We start from the raw sequence: 21,839 nt of genomic DNA, 5'->3' as shown, positions 1-21,839 counted from the left end.
AGCCATTCTACAGCGCCCCTGGAGCAACTGAAGGTTAAGGGCCTTGCTCAAGGGCCCAGCAGAGTAGCATCTCTTTTGGCAGTGACGGGGATTTGAACCAGCAACCTTCGGGATGCCAGTGCAGATCCTTAGCCTCAGAGCCACCACTCTTTTCCAGACTCTTTTCATATGTACCTCCAGGATGACGGAATGAGTTGCCTACCACCGTCCAAATCGCTGACTCCCCTAATGTTTTTAGAAGAACATTGGAAGACTCTCTTGTTCTGCGAATATATAACTGAAAAATGATTTAACAGGTCCTTCTAAGTAAGGAAAGATGAACAAATTTTGTCTTCTGTTTGGTTTAGAGATGGTCACTTCTGTTATACTTATTGGCCATGGTAATAAAGATGTTAACATTACTGCCTCACATCTCCAGGTGATTAGGTACAACTCCTGCTTCAGTCAATGTCTCCATGGGTTTCCTCCCATATTTCAAAGACATGTATGATGGTTAACTAGCATCTCTCAATATCACACAATGGTTTCTGTGAATGTGCTCTTGAATGAACTGGCAGGTTTGATTTCTGTCTTGTGCCTCATGTTGCCAAAATAGACACTGGCCCTCCGCAACCTTGAACGTAAAGAACTGTGTTCAGAAAACGGATGGACCTTTGGATATTTTTTAATGGGAGCCCAGTGTATTCTTAAAAACTAAAATGTGCAATACATTTTGGACTGATTAGAATACATTTTAAATAGCTACAAATTTAAAATCCAAATGCATTGAGAAATTAAAATTTTGCCACAATTCTAAATCAGGAAAGCTTGCATAATGTTTTTGCAATTAATCAGAAAAAAGAATTTCCAAGAAATTTTAGTCTAGTCATAGCAAACATAACCATTATGTACATGATTGACAAATAGTTTTCTCAGAATGAATTATTTTCTCATAGATAATTTACAGAATGCTTAATTTTCTGAAACATAATTCAAACTTAATAAAATCCAAGTTTGCAGCTTGAAACTTGTTTTGTATTTCCATGTAATACTTTTATAAATGTAATAACAAATTCCTGAGGTATACTTAATGACAAGCAAAACAGAACAGACCTATTACAGTATTTGATATTCAGGGCAACATATCTTAATGTCCATATTTAGGTTAATCAAACTAACAAGGAATATACAGTATAAACTAGAAATGTGCATGTTATTACTTGTCTGTTTTATTAATGTTTTGCTACATTATGAACTGACTTTCCAAAAAATAAATACATTGAAGACAATCTGTATTGATTACCCAGGATGCCAAAGTGACAAAAAATAAAAAGGCTGCCTGGCATGTACTGTATGTGGTTGTCATAGCAACTATTTTATAAAAAATGTAGAACTGATAGTTATGTTGCCTTGTTAAGCAATAAACACAGTATGGATTCATTTCAGGTTTAAAACTAAGACATCAGTATGTTATCTGCCAAAAAGACATACTGTTAGGAAAAAAAAATAATATATTTTGAAAAAAGTATTAATAAAAATATAAAAAAAACCCAGAAAAGCAGCTTGATTGACTTATATTTTACAATTTCTTTAGGCATAAATGTACTATAAAATATCTTTTCTTGTGATCAAATGTGCATTAAGTAACTCTCATGTGTACTTCACCAGATATCAATATAAAGGCCAAATGAACACTATGATCCAATACATGTGCTTTAAATAATCATTCTTTTCATGTTAGGTGTGTTTTTTGGCATCTACCAATAAGCTTAAAGGATACACTGTGGATTAACTTAGAAGCTGATTTCATGTGTTTTTATGCAACTTATTTTTTTAATAATTATACACTGCCTGAACAAATAACAACAACTTATACTAGTGTCTACTAGTGTTTTCATCAAAAAGTTATTCAAATCACTCACTATCCTAAATGATTTTGTTTGGTGTCCTTAACCTCCTTACACAAACCCTATTTTGAATGTTTTTTAGAAGTTCATTGGATTACTATGTAAGTGGGATCCTCACCTCCTTCAGTAAAGAGTTCAAATTAGCCTTTACTGGAGACTTTTGTAAAGGCAGGTTTATAATGTGCTTAGACCTGCATTTTGATAATTAAAATTGCCATACACTCTACAACTCATCTTTGCCCTTGCCATTATCCATCCCAAAAAATGAAGTTGTTTTTCCATGAATGTCCCGTTCTCGTTTTACAAAAGCAGTAAATGAGGATGCACAGTTGCCAATAAAGTGATCAGCCTGTCCAAGGACATACAGGTCTATCTGAGCGACATCTGGCTGGAGACTTACTACCTTAACCTGTTGAAAAATAAGAAAACAAAAATTAGTACTAAATGAGTTACTTATGTATTTAAATTCTGGATAAAGCAGATTCTCATTTCAAACATTACCATCATATAATATGTGTTCATTTATCTTGTTTTGTAGCATGTTCAACAATTACAACTTTATTAGTTCACCAGACAAAAAATTAGTCACCCTTGGCTAAATCTTATCTAATAGTGCACAACTCCTTTGTGAAACAGCTGAAGAACAGCTGCAATTCTGTCTGTCATGGATGGCACCAATTAGAGGATGTAGGCAACATTAGTTTTTATCTATTCTTCCAGTGCCAAATACCACAGATCAGTCAGATTGGTTGGATGGCTCTTTTTGCTCCAAATACTCCTAACAGATTTTCTATGGGATTTACATCTGGGGATTTTGCAAGCCATTCAAGATGCTAGAATGCTTCAAAATGTTCTTAATGCTGAAAGACTGGGGAATCCATTTTGTTTTCACTCTGGAGATGTCCTCATGAAATGCTTCATGTGGTTTGCAATGTACCCATTGCCTCACATTATTCAAGTACAAGCAGAAATACAAATCATTAGACCAAATAACACATTTTCAGGCATCAATAGTCAAGTTATTTGTGGCTCTGTGCCCACTGTGTGCAGCTTTGTGTAGCTTTTAGCAAGGGCCTCGTGCATGGTACTCTACTCCTGATATCCATGGCATGTAGTTCACTTCTGAGTGCTTGTTCAAAAATATCTTGTGGGCCTGCAATGACTGTCTGCAGCAATTCTTGTCTAGCCGCAAAGCAGTTTGCTGTCAAAATGCATGATAAACAGTGATGGTCCCTATTTGTGAACACTGTTTTTCGACCACAGTTCTGGCGATGATTAGTGGTTGACTGTGATGTACTCCACTGCAGGAAGACCTGTAGAACATTACACTTTGACAACCCAGCAAAGTCGGCAACTGCTGAACACTATGCCCTTTGGCACGGCTAAACACAATAACCACTTTTTGCCAATCATTCACATCTACTGTGCAAGACATTTCTTACAGAGAGAATCAACGCATGTTGCATACCATTTCTCTTTGTCACTCTACGATCTCCGTAGTTATTTGTAGGAAGGTATTCATACTGGGATGCCTTTTGTTGGTGTCTGTGGTACGTATTCACTTCTTAAATGGATGGTAACTAATTTTTTGAGAGGCAAGCTTATTTTGACCTACATGTTTTGTCTCTGTGTAATTACTAAATAATATAACTACTCATTTTATCAAATAAGTTGACATTGACATGCAAAATGCTAAATCACTGACTACAGTCCACTCAAAGTAAGCATCAGTCAGTGTCAGCTTCTACACATGAAGAGGGATTTTGTGCTTTCGATTAACATGCCAGAATTAAAGCAAAAAAATCAAGCTAAGTGACTGCTTTTGTAAAGGTTTTACTCTCTCCTTGTATGCACTTTAAGTTTTTTTTTGGTCTTCCAGTTTCACCCCATGTGCCAAAAGTATTAAGATTAACCGTAAATTGGGTATGTGAGAGAGAATACAGTATTATGTGTTTTAAGTGACAATTAGCAGACATCCCATCTACAGTTTATTCCTGCTTTATGCCTCATGCTGTGGTAATATGTGTTGGTCTTTGTAATTCTGCATTTGTAATAGTAAGTTGGGAAAAGTAATGAATATCATATTATTTAAAGGAGATTCACACAGTGACTCCAAATATCTCTCATTAAGTCTCAGCTTTTCGACTTTAACACATGATAAAGATTATACATGTATAAAGTAAAGTATACCTCAAAACTCGAGTACGCACATAAATAATAATGCTACTGCTTAACACTAGTGAAATAATAAAAAATACTCACAAAATACCATCACTTGCAAAAATACATTTAACAAACAACTATATGAGTAACACATACCATAAAAACAACATTTACCTTTTCTTTAAAAAGTTTCTCTATTTCTTTGTTGTAGGACTCCGAGTCAGTTGCAATGTACACAGATTTAGCCTTGATCTTATTTACCCAGTGTTTCAGAGCCTGTTTAATCTCTTTTAAGTCTGGCAAACACATGTTCATAGTCAGAGGGATGGCAGTATTGCGATTATATCCCACACACTGCGGTGACGCCATGAAGTGTGATCCTATTTTGCCATCCTCCAGAAGTTTACAGGCATTTTGCTGTTGATAAAAATAATTTATTACTATCTCAAACAAACTATTTAAAATTGTTTCAACTTCATAATTAAAAAACATAATGGAAAACAGTTCAATTATTTCAGATCTTTTTATTTTATTTTTGATTGTCAAAATAGTTTATAATTTATTGGGGATAATGCTATTGCTTGACTTGGGGTTTTGACAGGTAGTGAGGAGGCCTTTGGAAATGTTAGATGTGGATTAATATTTAGGGAATCCTATGATGCACAAACAGTGTCCAAAATGGGTGTCATGGGTAATAAGTCTTAAAGAGTAGGGCCTCATCAGATATTTGATCTTAGTGATTTAGTGTTCATGACTGTGATGAATGTAGTGATCGAACATTTAGTAGAACAATTGTTATGAGAGCTCTTGTATACTAGGGATCTTGTACTAATGGTGAAAAGAAAAATTTAAGTGATTAAAAATCAAACATTGAGCTGAACTTAAAAAAACCAAAGTATATACTTAGAGAAGAAAGAATGGGACACGTAGAAGAGAGAGGTGTGTAGCCATGCAGAATGACTTGTAAAGTTGTTAGAAAGAACCCATTTAAGTGCACTGACTACTGGAACTGATTTCACAAACTCATAATAACTGTGATATTTATCACTGACGTTTTAAGAGACAAGCTAAATGCTAATGCACTATAAAATTAAATATAATCAATGTATTTGCAGGTAACACACTTCATGTGGACAGAGATGTACTAGGATAAGAGTTTCATGAAGGAAGTCTAAGAGAGACCCTTTTCTATTGTAAGGAAAAGTTTATAGTAATGTTGGGTATCGTCAAAGGTAGTAAGCACTGAGACGAATCACAATGTGTCAAGTTACACTGAAAGAACAGAAGGCAAGTGAACAACTCTGAGACAACATTGATATCGAGGTGATATGCCATTATGGTGGCAAGAAGCATTTAGAAAGTTTGCTTGGTGATTTATTGGAAATATTTGCATCCCTAACTAAAAACAGTTAATAGTTTCATTTAAAGATGAACGTTGTCTAATTTTTCAACACTGATACTAATACTGCGTAATTAAGGAGACAAGTACTGATATTAATGCTTTTATTAGAAAGAAAAGAATGATAATACGTATATAGCTGTAACAAAGTGTTAGGCATTGTGTGTGCATGTTCCAATAGTACAGTAAACAAGAGTATTAAAAAAATACATATTTTTAAAGGGAATAAATGAGCAAAACCATAAACTTATGTACAGGCAATCCTTTTGGATCCAGCCTTTTCATTCTGCAAAGTGCCTTGTGTATGCATGTGCTGACGGCTTGATTTAAATTTAGAACTCTGGCTCAGCGCAGGCAGGCAGGACTCAAAAAGATTGGCTTGGGGGAAGACAGTTTACAGAGTGTTTACTATTTCTTTTCCTACATGGTTTATTTGGTTTGTTTATTATTTTGAGTTGGTACATTTGTTTCAGAAATTTGTTTATTTCTGTTTGTGTGAAGATCTGAGTCAAACGAAGCTTACCCAGTCTGAGCCAATCCTCAAGTGTATTCCCACGTAAGGCCTGGCAAGTAGTGATTTAATATAACCTTGTGCTTTCAAAACAAATGTATCTTCCCAAACTACATATTTTTGAAGGTGAACATGTTCCTCAAGTACTGGAAACTGAGCAGGAGCTCCAGGTAAAGCTAAGACAGGGTGCTCCAAAGGTGTAAACCTAAATAAGTAAAAAATACACTTTAAAATATAACAGTTATCAAGGTCAGTGGATTATATTTCAGGTCTCATTTGTTCTATAAATTAAAAGAGCAGACTAACTGCTTTTACTGGTCCAATTTTTCAGTTTCTTCAATTAGTTTGTGTAAATTGAGGTCTTTCACCTGACCAACACTGTGTATCTTTGCAACAAAATTGACAAAAAGATAAAGCACATAAACCTGTCAGCAGAGTTTATTTTTTTCTGGACTCGGGTTTACCAAAGGTACAAATCATAATTCTTTGAGTCCAAAAACATTAAATTTCACATTCAGTACATAAAAAGCAAGCAAACTTGTCTCAGGAAAATATCTCATACCACCAGAAATGCACATTTAAAGGCTGCTAAAAGATTGTCAACATAATCACACAAACACAATTCTACAATAAGGTACACTTCAAGCGATAAAAAAAGATATACTTGCTTTTTGAGCCATGTGTCTTTATAGTAAGAACTGAAAGCAATGCCTGAGAGTAGAACAGACTTATCAAACTCAATTCCAAAATGATCCCAGAAAGGACCAAAAGGATTTCCCTCCTACAAATTCAAAATGATGAACAAAAAATTTAAATCAGAAATGGATGGAATTAAAAAGCAATTAGTTCAGGCATATACAGTACAAATCTCATAAAATAAAATATTGAAATGTCTATAAAATACCAACACTTAAAAATGAGCAGTGCTGCGTTTGCAAAATGCTATAGTAGTTCAGTAGTTTTATCTACTATATTATCCATAGAATTAATTACTGCTCAAACTGTTCAATGTAAATCATTTTTGTTAAAATGTTGTGTCAATATTGGGCATTACCCAGGGTTTATCTTCTGTCTGTCAGTAGTTCTGCAAATCAGCTGGTTGTTATAAGAAGACTTATCAGATCGCAAATGACTTAGAAGTTAAAGGTCTCCACCAGAATTGTCAAGAGCCTCATGTTTATCCCTACAAGGAGAACACTGAGGTAGTAGATGTTTTATGCAGGTGCCACCATGCACCTGCCTGTAGCTGTACAGCACAGGTGACTATCTACTAGTCTTGTATCTTGGGAGCAAAATTGAAATGTATGTGCCATACTACACAGAACTTGTTAAACACTTCATGCATACAAAAGTACCACTGCACTGTTCTCCAATTCATAAAACTTGAAATTTACTGCAAGAGTTGTTCACAGAGGATGCAGTGTGTACAGACAGCATAAATGATGGTAACTGTCAACCACAACTGTGGCACCAGATAATGTTAATTTTGCATTTGTGATTAAGTAAAAATATTTCATTTAATTCTTGCCTTCAAAATGTCTTAACTTAGGTCCCAAGAACAAATGCTTGATCATGCTGAAATGTATTTAATGATGCAGTATTTTGGACCTTTAATGGACTTTCTTAGTCAAGAAATTCACGAAACTGTGGCATTTACATTACATAAAACTATCTCACAAAAACAACTTAAATGATGGTGGATATTTTCACTCATTTGTCTAAATAGGACACTAAAAATGCATAATTAGAAAACAAAAATTGTTTCTGTTTTTGTACAAAAGTGAGATTCCATATCCTTAGTTAAGAGGTATATAAAAGTCAGTATTTCATAATATACTGAGTCACAAGATACTGTACAGTGAAAATAACCTCCTTTCTGGTTTGGAACTCTTACTGAAATGTCTTAAAAGGTGACATCTGTATTAAAGCCCCTTAAGATTATCACTTAAAGTAAATTTCTTTTTAAGTAGCAACCATGGACTGCCTTTTTTATTTCACTGTGGGATTAAAGAAAAAGTCATCACCTTCATTGGACAACTCTTTTTATCAGCACTTCTCTGAGCTGCTGCATCAAAGCAGTATGCTACACGCTTGCCTGGAGGCCAATGCATGGGAGCAAGTTCCTCCATGAACTGTTCTAAGCTGATGACTTTGTGGTACTCAAGGAGAGGCTCCAATTTGAAAAATTCTTTATAAGGAACATGCATCTAAAGGAAGAAAAATACAGGTTACATTTGGATTATTGTGAAAAGATTACATAAAATCCTAAGCATATTAAATACATATTTGTTGAAAGCAACATAAATGATTCTGATATCTCTACCTAAACAGAAAAGTATTAGAAGGATTCCCAATGTTAATATTAAATAACCCTCAACTAAAATTTGCTATTGTTTCTTCATTACAAAGTTCCTAAAAGAAGCAATGGCATGTATCCTAATTGCAAACTACGGATCTTATTACCCTAAAATATCATCCATTTTCCAACCCGCTGAATCCGAACACAGGGTCACGGGGGGTCTGCTGGAGCCAATCCCAGCCAACACAGGGCACAAGGCAGGAACCAATCCTGGGCAGGGTGCCAACCCACCGCAGGACACACACAAACACATCAAGCACACACTTGGGCCAATTTAGAATCGCCAATCCACCTAACCTGCATGTCTTTGGACTGTGGGAGGAAACCGGAGTGCCCGGAGGAAACCCACGCAGACACGGGGAGAACATGCAAACTCCACGCAGGGAGGACCCGGGAAGCGAACCCAGGGCCCCAGATCTCCCAACTGCGAGGCAGCAGCGCTACCCACTGTGCCACCGTGCCGCCACCCTAAAATATGCAATAGCTAAATACATGATTTATAAAAAGCAATTTATAAAAGTTAAACAAAGAAGAAAGTAATATACCACTTGAAAGTCTTTGTTAAAATTCAAATTTTCAAAACAAATACTGTACAGTACAGTTATCTATAGCAGTATATGCATTAGTAGTTTATCATATTCATTGTTGTAGGATATTAGACTCCCACTGCTACACTCCATATATTCAAATCTTGACATTTCCCATTATAGTTAATCTTTTGATGGCCATATCTACTGTATTGAATTACTATTGAAGATTTTTGTAAATATTTAATTGAATATTACAATAATCTACCAACAATTTCCATCAAATTAATCTCTTCAGCATTGGACAATGATAGTTTTTATGAAATGTTAAATCAATATTAATTTCTTTTTTAAATCAATTTTTTGCAGGGAATCTGTTGTATTACATTTAAAAGCCAAATTTACCAGCACTAAACAAATCAATATGGTATGGAGCATGATGTACTTAAACAACTAATTACTTTTTATTTTTAAATAGATACAAAGTTCCAAGAATACAATAAAAAATACTGCATATACCACCTTCATCAAGCATGCATATCTAAATGAAAAGCGAAAACATTTGCAAATAGATGGATCCTTTTGACTCGTTATTTCTTTAGTAATAATCTAATAAAATATCAAAACAAAAAATTGATTTCAGAAACACTTTTAGAAAAAAAATCTGTAAGCATACTATAGATAGAACACTACTATGGGCTTTAACAACGCCTACACAAATGTCAAGTCTGCAGATGACATTTAGGTTATAGACATCTCAATGCACTCCATTCAGAGGCAGAGGAAAAGACGCAACAGACATGGTGTCGGAAGTATCGCCTTCAGCTAATGTGATAAAGATAAAAGAATGCACATATGCTTAAGAAGATAAACTTAGTCCCCAATTATTATCAAGAAGGGCTAGCATAACCATTCTAGAAAGCATCTTAAATACCAAAGAGAATAGTCAATAAATCTATAGAAAGTTTCAGTAAAGTGTAATAGCCATATGCCAAGATAGCGGAAGGGCGTTGGTATCTCTCCCCTTGCCTTTCTATCATCTTATTGTGGACAAAAAATGTCAGGGCCTTGAGGAAAGTAAAGAAAAAAAATGTTCAAGATTACAAAGAACTATAAACAGTACCTAAACACCTGCTTTTAGATCCTGATCTTTGGGAGGATACAGAACACAGCAAAATTTACAGTCTATACCTTGTGAAGCAGCTTTATTCTAAATACAATTATAAACTTTGGAATATAACAAAGCAGTACTGGTATATTTTTTCAATAGCTTGATGGAGTATAATGCTTTTCATCATACTCTTTAAAACAAAGTATTACATTATTATGAAAAAGCATTTTTTTCTGTTTACAGGGCATTTTATTATGTCTTATGCATAATAATATTCTTAATGGTTGACCATATCTGACTGCCTGGCTTTGGTTACTGAATGCAATCAACTAGACCAAAACAAAAATCTTCCCCCTGTAGACAATAAGCATAATCTAATGGAAAAAACTGTATCTTCTCTTATTAAAACAACTGTGTGTGTGTTGCTACTCATTTATAATGTTACAGATTAAAACTATACACTTCAGAGTTAAACCTGTCTACAATTTTCTACTTCCCCATGAATTTTTTTCTGTACAGGACAACACTGACCACATTAACCTTCTGAAAATTTTGCAGAATCAGAATGAATTGATAAAAACATGCTATTCTTGAATGCATTTCCTTCTAGCTTTAGTGATTTTAAATACTATGTTAGGTTCTCTAAAGCCTCTCTCTAGTGGCTTTCATTTTAGTGCAATGCAAGGTCACTTACTTTCAAAATTCACATAATTAACTGATTAGATGATTCACTACAGTATGATTTTACATGGGTGTGTGTATGATGCAGAGACTCATTGGCTTACGAAATAATTTTTTTAATGATGTCTGAAGAATAAAACACCAAAAAAATGTATATACAAGAAACTCTTTTTCTTCTCAGTCTAGAATCTTGCCAAATAATTACACCATCCTCTTTAAAAAAAGTCTAGAGTCATATTTCAGATGGTGACAGTTTGTACTACACTCAAGAAATTGTCAATTAATTTACAAGACACCAGAGTTTGGCCCTACCTGTCCTCTGCTGATGCTGAAGTATTCTGTAATGGCTTCATTATGCCTAGTTTGGATGAACAAAACTGTTTTTTCAATAGTTTTCCTGAAAAAGGTTTTAAACAAAAGCAAATGTAAAATGGTCTGCTAGACACACAAGTCGTAATGAAATGCCTATCCCTCTAGACCAGGGGTAGGCAACGTCGGTCCTGGAGTGCCACAGTATGTGCAGGTTTTTGTTCCAACCCAGTTCCTTAACGAGAACTCAATTATTGCTGATGAAGCACATATTGCTTAAGTGACATTTTAATGCTTCATTTTAGTGGTCTCGCTTGTTAAGGTTCTCCAACCTTAATTGCTTATTTCAATCTTAAACTGCTGCATTCAGTGTTTTAATTGCTCCTTATTAGCAATAAGATGTAAAAGACAAAGCAGCCAGCAGTTCTCCAGCTAGCTTTTTTCCAATTACATCTGTGTGTGTTCACATGCACGGTTTGATTTAATAAAACACTTAATAGAAAAATGTGACAGACTGAAAATGATCTGTTTTAGGCTTCAAATCATTTGGATATCCTTGGAAAGGAAAAAAATCTACGATATAAAAGCCTTACATTGCACAGACTAACAAGCCATAAAATTAAATAAGGTCTGAGATTGGCAATGATTGGTTTCTAATTAAGCAATTGGGTTGAATGAAAACCTGTAGCCACTGCGGCTCACCAGGACCGACATTGCCTACCCCTGTTTTACATCTTATTGCTAATAAGGAGCAATTAAAACACTGAATGCAGCAGTTTAAGATTGAAATAAGCAATTAAGGTTGGAGAACCTTAACAAGCGAGACCACTAAAATGAAGCATTAAAATGTCACTTAAGCAATATGTGCTTCATCAGCAATAATTGAGTTCTCGTTAAGGAACTGGGTTGGAACAAAAACCTGCACATACTGTGGCACTCCAGGACCGACGTTGCCTACCCCTGCTCTAGACCATCCCTCTAACACAAGACTATGCTGACATTTTCCATTTCATAAATATCTCTCACTTCCCCAAAATTAAAGATTGAATCCATAAACTCCACTTTTCTATGCTATTAACTCTATGGAATTTAGTGCGAGACACTCAAACTGATCCTGGTCTCATTACCCCAAAGACATGCTCTGCAACTACAACTTATCTTATAGGCATCCACTCTCTGGAACTACGTCCCTGTGTTTGTCCTTGGAAATATTCAGAAACACGAAAAATGAAATATACAGTGCACTGAATGAACAAAGAAAAAATATATACATATACACACAGTACATATTAGGGATGTTAAAATCCAAGACATGTTGGTAAACACTTGTTACAAAGAATCAGAAACCTGTAGATGGATTACTGAAATGAATGTTAAATTACAGTCTCTCAGTTTTTTAGTGTATTTATGAGCATTCTGCAGAGCACTGAAATGTCACGTGGACCAGACTGTTCCTAGTTATTCCATATTTTATATTTATGTTGCTGGTGCTTAAACAGTGGGAGATGTCATTTCAAATGTGTATCATATGTTCTCCTATTTTCTATAAAGATGCCTTTCTACTTTTCCCATTCTTGCCCTATATGAAAGTAAAAAGGAATTTAAACGGTGGTCACATTGAAATTCATTCAACTAGTGACTCTTGAGTTATAAGCATGTGCACTGCTCACCACCCCAAAAGCTTAGGAACCTTGGGTAAGAGGAAACATTTACCAAAACAAACTCTTGAAACAAAACAGCTTATTTAATATGCTTTTTTTAAAATCATTAACCCCCCAGTCCACAATAGAAAGGTCTATTTTTCTTTAGAAATTAATATATTTTTCATTGATATTGTTCTGAAGTGCCACAGATTCACTCTTTTATAATACACATAATCTGGAAAAAGGACAGATGTATGGTCTATATAGAGGGGCATGGGGTAACTGCAAACAACAGCAACCAAAAAAACCTGACGGAGATTAAAAATGCTGCATGTTCAAAAGTCCAAACATGCTACATTTGAGTCTATATGTCGTTACAGGCTTCTAAGGAAACATTCAAACAGTAGTTAAAAACAGTTACAGGTAAAATTCCGTTACAATGAATATCTTTACAATGAAATTTTCATTACAATGAAGTATTTTTATGGCCCCGACTGTTTCCCCATATGACACAAGTCTATAGAAATCTTGTTACTATGAAGTACATTCAGCAGATACTTTCATTACAACGAAGTGCCCAAAAGACCTTGAAATGCCTGAACGAATCATCCAGAGCAGTTTTTCCTGTGGTTGCAGCTCAGTTGTGCACAACGATACCCAAACAGAAACATTATAAAAAAAAAAAAAAATCTTTCTTTGGACTTTGCTCATACTGTTTTTTTGCTGTTTTTGTTTTCAATGGTTTTCAGTGTTTTTGCTTACTGCTCGTCAACATTTGAAAGACATCCTTTGGAATTTAACTCATTGTCACCCTCCTATAGAAACGGCAGACACGAAAAAATAACAGTTCATATAAAAAAAAAAAAACTACATTTTTGCATCTCTCGATTGCAGCAAAAAGAAAAAAGACGTTGCCAGTGAATTCAGTTTCTCCATCGACACTGTCAACTTTCTTGAAACACAGCAAAAAAAAGAAGAAATATCTCGGGTTGCAAATGTATGCGAATTGCTGCATTTGAAGACGTTGAAACAGCCGTTTTTATGTGGTTAAGTGATGCTCGTTCAAGAAACATTCCTATTAATGCGGCACTCATTCAAGAAAATGTGAGGTTTCTAAACTCTCTTGGGACCTCCCACAACTGGACAACACGCCGAAGAGCATCCCAAAGTGCAATCACCGCGTCTGTGGAAGACTGTTTATATGTTGCCATGGCAACAGCAGGCTCACAGCTCTGCTGCGTCTCTTCGCCAAAGCAAACTCGAATGGGTAATGCAGGGAACAGGATTACTTGGCCATTAACCTGGCCATAACCCTGCCTGACTGCTGTGTTTGTTTATAGGAGAGTGGCAGATCCCGCTACAATAAATAACCGTGCTGTTCCTGTTTCAATCTGAATAAAGCTGGTTTTGCCAAAGTACTGAGACTCAGCCACGTGTTTTGGGGTGTAAGACAGGGACTTGCAGTGTGACCACAGTCTTTTAGGATTCGCTTCTGTGGCGCCTCACTGCGCCGCTGTGAGCCTGCTGTTGCCCTGCCCCAGCAATGGACAAACAATCTTACCCAGACGTTACAATCACGCTTTGGGACGCACTTCAGCATTCCATTCCAGTTATGGGGGGATTGGGGGGATCCCAAAAGAGTTCAAAAACCTCACAATATGAAGAAGAAGAAAAGGATGATTCCGCTTCTGATTAGTAACTGTGCTACCCAGAACATGTTTCCACATTTAGATAATGTTCGCATTGAATTCCTCCCACCCAATTCGCATACTTAAAAGCTTGAAGGGCACGTATTGATTTTTGATTGAAAAACAAACTGTCTTACTTTGTCTGCTCCTGACGGAGGGGGTGTGAGCTGCCGCCTTCAACAGCTTTGTGCCGCGGTGCTTCACATACTTAAAAGAAAAACAGCCCTATTGATCTGTTTGCTTTTCTCTCTATCTCTGTGACAGTCACTGCTCCTGACACGCACTCCTTTGAAGAGGAAGATATGTTTGCATTTTTTAATTGTGAGACGGAACTGTCATCTCTGTCTTGTCATGGAGCACAGTTTAAACTTTTGAAAAAGAGACAAATGTTTGTTTGCAGTGTTTGAATAACGTTCCTGTCTCTCTACAACCTCCTGTGTTTCTGCACAAATCTGTGACCCAAGCATGACAATATAAAAATAACCATATAAACATATAGTTTCTACGTCGCGGATTTTCTTATTTCGCGGGTGGCTCTGGAACGCAACCCCCGCGATGGAGGAGGGATTACTGTACATATATATATATATAAACACCGTGTATATACACACACAAAAGTAGGTCACAACATTAAAAAGTAAATAACTTTGTCAGTTTGGTCTCATGTTTCCTGAATATGCCAATGACATATCATAAACCACGTTGGTATTTTACACTATCTCAAACATAACTCAGCCAAGTCCAAAGTCTTCTGGTTTAGTATTAGATCCTGTGATACATAACAGCATTGTTTGTAAGAAGCCATGATACGATAATGGACAGTTACACACATTCCACCAACCTCAGCAGGGTCCATTCCTCTCTCTCTCTCTCTCATCCCTTAATGAAATCTTTTGTCATGTATTTATCACCTTTCATCAGAAATCTCTGTAACTGACTCTTCAACAGTGTTTCTTTAGAATGTTCAAAATGGAGCTATTTAGTGCTTCAAATCAAACCAAGCATAATGTTCACATTTTACCTAAGGTGGCTCCATTATATTAAAAATAATAAAATTCAAAATCATCTATAAACTTCTGCTATTGCTGGATAATTAAGCACCTCAGAATGACAGTCTTGCGCACACTTACAGTAGCATGCTAAAGTTTGGGAACCCTTGCTTAAAATGTCTGTTACTGCGAATAGTTAAGTGTGCAGAAGATGAAGTGATCACCATCAAGGCATAAAGTTAAAGATGACACATTTATTTAATATTTTAAGCAATATTGCATTTTATTTCCATTATTCAGAGGTACAAAATACCAAAAAAAATTAAAAAGGGACTGATGCAAAATTTTGGCCAGCCAAAAGTCTTTTCAGTTCTTACATGGGGTATTTTCACCCATTCATCCTTGCAAAATGCTTCTAGTTCTGCAAGATTCTTGGTCAATCTTGCATGCACTACTCTTTTGAGATCTATCCACTAATTTTCAGTTGTGTTTAAGTTGGGGGACTGCAAGGGCTATGTCAAAACCTTCAGCTTGCACCTCTTAAGGTATTCCCATTGTAGATTTTGAGGTGTGTTTCAGATCATTATCTTGTTGTAGGATCCATCCCCTTTTTAACTTCAACTTTTTTCACAGATAGTGTGATGTTTGCTTCCAGAATTTGCTGGTATTTATTTGAATCCATTCTTCCCTCTACCAATGACATATTCCCTGTGTCACTGGCTGCAACACAAGCCGAAAGCATGATCGATCCACCCCCTCATGCTTAATAACTGGAGTGGTATTCTGTTCCTGGAATTCAGCATTCTTTTTTTTCCAAACATACCTTTTCATATTGTGGCCAAAAAGTTCTTTTTTGACTTCATCAGTCCACAGGACTTGTTTTCAAAATATATCAGGCTTCTTTAGATGTTCATTTGCAAACTTCAAATGCTGAGTTTTGTGGCTAGGTCACAGGAAAGTTCTTCTGTTGAATCTACCATGAAGGTTATTTTTGTTCAGGTTTCGCTCCACAGTAGAACAGTGCACCACCACTCCAGAGTCTGCTACATCTTCCTGAAGGTCTTCTGTAGTCAAACTGGGGTTTTTATTTGCCTTTCTAGCAATTCAACGAGCAGTTCTTTTAGAAAGTTTTCTTGGTCTTCCAGATCTCAACTGGACCTCCACCATTCCTGTTAACTGACATTTCTTAATAACATTACAAACTGAGAAAACAGCAGCTTGAAAAGACTTTGCTATCTTCTTGTAGCCTTCTTCTACTTTATGACCATCAGTTATTTTATCTTTCAGATGGCTAGGCAGCAACTGAGAGGAGGCCATGGCTGCTGATTGTTGGGAGAAGGTTTAAGGAGTCAGAGAATGTATATAGCTTTGCAATTTGCATCACCAGGGGTTTCCTAATGATGACTGTGAACAAGCCATAGCCCTAACGAGCCAATTAAGGACTGAGACCTTGGTAAACATTATATGAGACCTCAGATATCTTGTGGTGCCAAACCTTTGCATGGAGCTCCTTTCCTTTTTTCACTGTACAATTGGTACAATTGTACAAAACAAAACCAATACATTAATCTTACATAAAATGCCGAAAAGAAATGTGTCATCTTTAACTTTATGCCTTTTGGCTATCAGTCAATCTTCTGCTCACTTAACTATTCACAGTAACAGACATTTTAAGTAAAGGTTCCCGAACTTTTGCATACCATTGTAAACCTGTAAGAAAAATAAGATTTCCTCAATTAAGCCTTCTTGTTCTCAAAATATATTATTACAGAGCTTATTGTTAACAACTTTTCATACATGTCTCCAACTCTCTAAGAAAGTTACTCGAGGTCTGTTTGCAAGGCTCAGTCAATATCGATTTAAAAAGAAGACTGTACTTGTGCCTAATATCTTTACCTTCTAGAGATTTTAGCCACATACAATTTTTAAAATCTATTCTACTGTGTTGTACTGTGCTACGGCTTCATTGTCATCATTGTGATCATTACTTTTCCACTACCAGTTTGTTCTTTTGCTGTAATTACTAAATATCTCACCTAAACTAGACTATATTTGGATCATCTATCTATAAATTACAGAATCTGTAATGAAGTTAATCATACAATTACAGATCATTAAAAATATAATAATGGTCATATTAATTACCTTTGAGAGATATTGTCTTTGTACTATAAAACTACTCCCTTAACACTTTTAACAATCATAATAGAGTATAAATTATGTTATCCATCAGTTAACTAAGCATCGGGATGCTAAATATTTAAACAACTCCAGACTGCTTTTAATTTCACATCATGAGTCATTTGCTGAAATAAGAAGCTTCAGAATTTTTTTACATTTTAATGAAAGGTTGTACATGTATGGAAAAAATAATTACCATATTAATTATGTTTTTGGAAGGAAAAATTGCTTTAAACATCACTTCATGATATACACTGTTTAAATATGCTCTAATTTCATAATTCACACTAAAGTCTTTACCTATGCTTTACAAACAAAATATATTCATATTTAAAAAAAATAATTTAATTATTTTAATTGGGTATTGAGTAAATCGCAATATATTTATCTCATTAATCAAATTAAATCATTTTCTTTTTACAAAGGAGCCAAATACACTTAAACTCTCAAGCTTCCACTGTCAAGAAGCACACAATTATAGAAAGACGACTTCCAGCTCTTGTAATATGTGGCTAATGTTTAGTAATAATAGTTTGAACATGACACAGATGTACTGATGAGGGTGTCAGTTTAAATATAAGACAGAATTTATATTCCATAACTGACACAGCCATATATCTGTGAAGAAATTTTAAGGTAGGCATCTTATATTTTCAAACTTTTGTTTTATACTGTGATGAACCCCCCAAGTTGGGGATGAAAAATCATTAGCACCATTAAAATAGTTAAAGAAACATTTAAAAAAAAAAGCATTAGGCTAGTATTATAGTATTGTTAAAAGATTAACCACATAAAAAAGTAATATAATTCTGGTCTGGTTGCTATAAATGTTTAATGCCAATTTATATCCTTTAATGGAAATATTCCCTTTTCTGCACAACACTATGTAATATTTTTTGTCCTTTATGTCTTTGTAATTAAGTAATGTTACATTAGAATGGTGTTACATTAAACATCGAAAAAAAATTAAAAAATAACTATTACACATTTTGAAAATATGATATACAATTTAAATTTGACAATGAACTATTACACTCTCTTGTCATTAGATGGCAGCAAAATGCAATATTATGCATTCCATTAAAATTGACCTTTAGTAAGCAGTACTAAGCACATCAGCATTTGATGTGGAGTATCTTTCATCAAAAGACTAAATGACTAGAAAGAAAAATAATAGATAATTTGTGAACTGTGAGTGGGAAAAAAAGAAAAAATATATGAAAATAGAGAAGGATGGATACATCAAAGTTCCAATCTGCTACCACAACAGATTAAAGCTAAGACCTGACAGACACAGAACTAATAATTCTTTGCATTTATATAGCGCTTTTCAATTGTAGGTTAAGGGCCTTGCTCAAGGGCCCAACAGAGCAGAGTCCCTTTTGGCATTTTACGGGATTCGAACCGGCAACCTTCCGATTGACAGTGCAGATCCCTAGCCTCAGAGCCACCACTCCGGCTAACTAAAACCACCTTCACTGTACCTTCTCTACAGGAAAACATTTCTCTGCCATACATTTACACATCCAGCACTGTGGCACAACACATGTGTTCATAAAGTCTAAAAGAAACAGTGATGTATATATAATTATGTGACATCTTTGAAAGCACAAATTTTCTACACCCAATTCAGGCTTATTTGTGAAATTATGTTGATGTTAAGCTCTGAAAAACTAAGTTTACTACGAATATATTGTGTACTTTTTGTAATTTACAGTGCACAACAATTCATTCACTGTTGCATTCTTAAGAAATTACTGTTTTACAATAATGTTGTTTCAGGCAATTTTAATACAGTTTAATTATGTTCAACAGAGCTAGTTACTCATAAGCAATAAAATGATTCTCTTGTAAAATGGTATACCTATATTTTTTTGTTCATATAGTATTATGTTTTAATTATTAAGCTGACATACTGAAAAAGTCAGCAATTTTAGAATACAGATAAACTACTAATAGCTTACTTATAAACCAATCTGACTTTTTACAGCCTAAACAAGGAGAAACTGAATTAAGAAACAATTTTACATTTGCCAAATTCTTCAGGTATGAATGAAAAACTCGTGGAATTTGAGCATCTTTAAAAGCATATGAACAGAGGAGCTCAAATTATTACATTGCCAATGATATCACAAAAGATCGAAATTACCCAAGTCATTAATCTTAGTATATGTGACATGTTATTTTATTGATCTGTCTACACTGACTTTAACATAAAACTATTAAAAATAAAAAACAATCCCACCTTCAGGTCATGACATTGTTTAAAGAACAAAAAAAGTACATACAAGGTTCAGTTATGAATATTTACTGTATTTCTTAAGACATGTGAAATGTGTGTACACCCCTGTCTAGCAATTGATGCAGACTTTAAAAACAACAAAAATATAGGGCAATATTTTTGCTGATATGGCTAGTATCATTAAATCTGAAGTTGTACAGCCTTTGTGTTTTGGACATAGTGAGAGCATCTTTGCATCCTGAAAGCATCTGTTTGCAAATGAAGGCTCACAAAGTTATATATACTTTACATCATGTTTATAAGTTTTATTAAATCAAAACCAAATTTTACATCTTAAAAACAACTGAAGTCCAACTAATCTTTGACATTAGATTAATTGAAATTCAAGTTGCTGATCTAAACTACACCTTGATGTCACACTTCTCTACTAATTTTTCTGTGTAATGATGCTATGATTTAATTTATACATAAAAGTTAATTTTCCACTTATGTATAATTTATTAGTTATTATTAAAATATACAGTAAAATTAAGCAATAAAGTAAATCATACATCAGGGACACTTTTATTGAAATCTGTTCGATTAAATTTCAAGTATTGACTTACGTTGGTATAAGGAGGCATGTGATGTCTGTAGATTATCCAGGGAGGAACAGCTAATGTCCTGTTTATCATTTTAGCAAAAGCCAGTGATCCCAAGAAATGATCAGCTTGGTTCCCAAAACGTCCTGTTCATAGATGGGACATCAATATTAAAATATATGTGAAAATATTCAGGGTGCCATTTACTCTACATATTATTATCCACAAAAGTCTATTTAAACTGTCTGTGCACCAATCCTGAAACATGAAGGTTTATATGTTTATGAAAAAGAAATAACCCTTTGTACTGTACCATAACTTAAACAATGCATTCACAGTAAAAAGTAATTCGCTGGAGAGGTGGATTGTTCGTTGCACACATATACACACTGTAGCGATCTGGGTCCGGACATGAGTGAGACACAGACTTTTCGACGGGGCGGGGATACCTGGACAAGCCGGCCATAAAAGCATCTCCTGAGGGTTGGGGATGTTTGGGCTGCAGATGCAGAAAATTTCACCCGACTCCATGCTGCTAAAACATATTGGCCTGGATTCTTGATGGTCACAGAGCCAGGGTTAGTGTGGAAGACGGGTTGCCTCTGGCATCCGGGCTAGACATCCTAGGGCACATAATACTGCAGAAGATCTGTTCGGTAGATGAGGACGGTGGTCGGTCCGGATGTTGGAGAAACCAACGATCCTTTTCAGGCTAACTAGCAGCGGATTGCGTAAAATACCAAGTTCATTCCTCCGTGTCTCGCATCCCAGGCTAATTACAATACATTTAAATATATATGAATTGAGGAAATCTCCAAAAGAAAAATGTTTATATTTTAAATACTGTACACGGAGTTTAAAGAGCTGGTATAAAATTAGAAGTTTTGGGCGCGTTAAAATTATTTTGTTTCAAACGGCGTTATGCTTAAAATAAAAAAAAAAAAACTATAAACGTGGACATCTATGGAGAATTAATTAGGCCGGAAGATCTCCGTGCAAATTAAAGCAAGGGGCGTCTGTGACTTTGATTTAATTATTCAATTAAAGAGAAGTAACTAAGTCACAACGTGAGATATTATCTATATAACTTGCCATATCCACTCACTCACCCATGCACGGACAGTACAATAAGTACCCGCTCTCATCCCACACGGCGGCACCACTCGCTTTCTCAATTAACACTCTAAACATATTTGGTAAAAACAGAAATAACACCACTAAACACTGCAGCTGCAAACCTCCCGCCGCCATTGTTGAAATCCCAGGACCCATCATGCTTTGCACCATTTCCTCACTTCGCCGTCTACGCCATTTCCGACAATGTGTAGTTAGTGTAAAGTAGCTTTGGGGTGTGTGAGTCGGTTTGTCTTGTAGTTATGTGTGTGTGTGTGTGTATGTATGTATGTATGTATGTATGTATGTGTGTCTTAAAACAGCATTCTGTGGCTTATACTTTGCTTTCAATAGTCATACAGTTTCATTAACCTCACTGCTGTTGCTTTATTTTACTGTACTTTCTCATAATACAAAACATTCATTATTCAATGTCCCTGATGATACATTATGAGC

The 21,839-nt window shown here is 35.2% G+C and overlaps 1 protein-coding gene across 1 annotated transcript; it reads right to left on the bottom strand.

The window, feature by feature from the left end:
• Positions 1-648: 648 nt before the first annotated feature.
• On the bottom strand, positions 649-21,552 carry pofut1 (protein O-fucosyltransferase 1). The gene is made up of 7 exons (XM_028811581.2): positions 21,380-21,552; positions 20,295-20,416; positions 7,984-8,166; positions 6,628-6,740; positions 5,972-6,164; positions 4,224-4,466; positions 649-2,295 (listed from the first exon to the last, which is right to left on the bottom strand). Exons 1-7 carry the CDS (start codon positions 21,543-21,545, stop codon positions 2,110-2,112), a joined length of 1,206 nt encoding a protein of 401 aa, XP_028667414.2. The 5' UTR covers positions 21,546-21,552; the 3' UTR covers positions 649-2,109.
• Between the last annotated feature and the right edge of the window lie 287 nt (positions 21,553-21,839).

This window comes from Erpetoichthys calabaricus, chromosome 10, assembly GCF_900747795.2.
Source record: "Erpetoichthys calabaricus chromosome 10, fErpCal1.3, whole genome shotgun sequence".
NCBI classification, from domain to species: Eukaryota; Metazoa; Chordata; class Cladistia; order Polypteriformes; family Polypteridae; genus Erpetoichthys; species Erpetoichthys calabaricus.
This window is presented reverse-complemented; position numbering and strand designations above follow the sequence as displayed.

Coding starts and splice junctions, on each gene's coding strand:
- pofut1 (XM_028811581.2), bottom strand. CDS start 21,545: ATGATGGGTCCTGGGATTTCAACAATGGCGGCGGGAGGTTTGCAGCTG. Junction 20,417..21,379: donor ATTGTACTGTCCGTGCATGG/GTGAGTGAGTGG, acceptor ATCTATGAACAG/GACGTTTTGGGAACCAAGCT. Junction 8,167..20,294: donor ACATGCCTCCTTATACCAAC/GTAAGTCAATAC, acceptor TTCTTCCTTTAG/ATGCATGTTCCTTATAAAGA.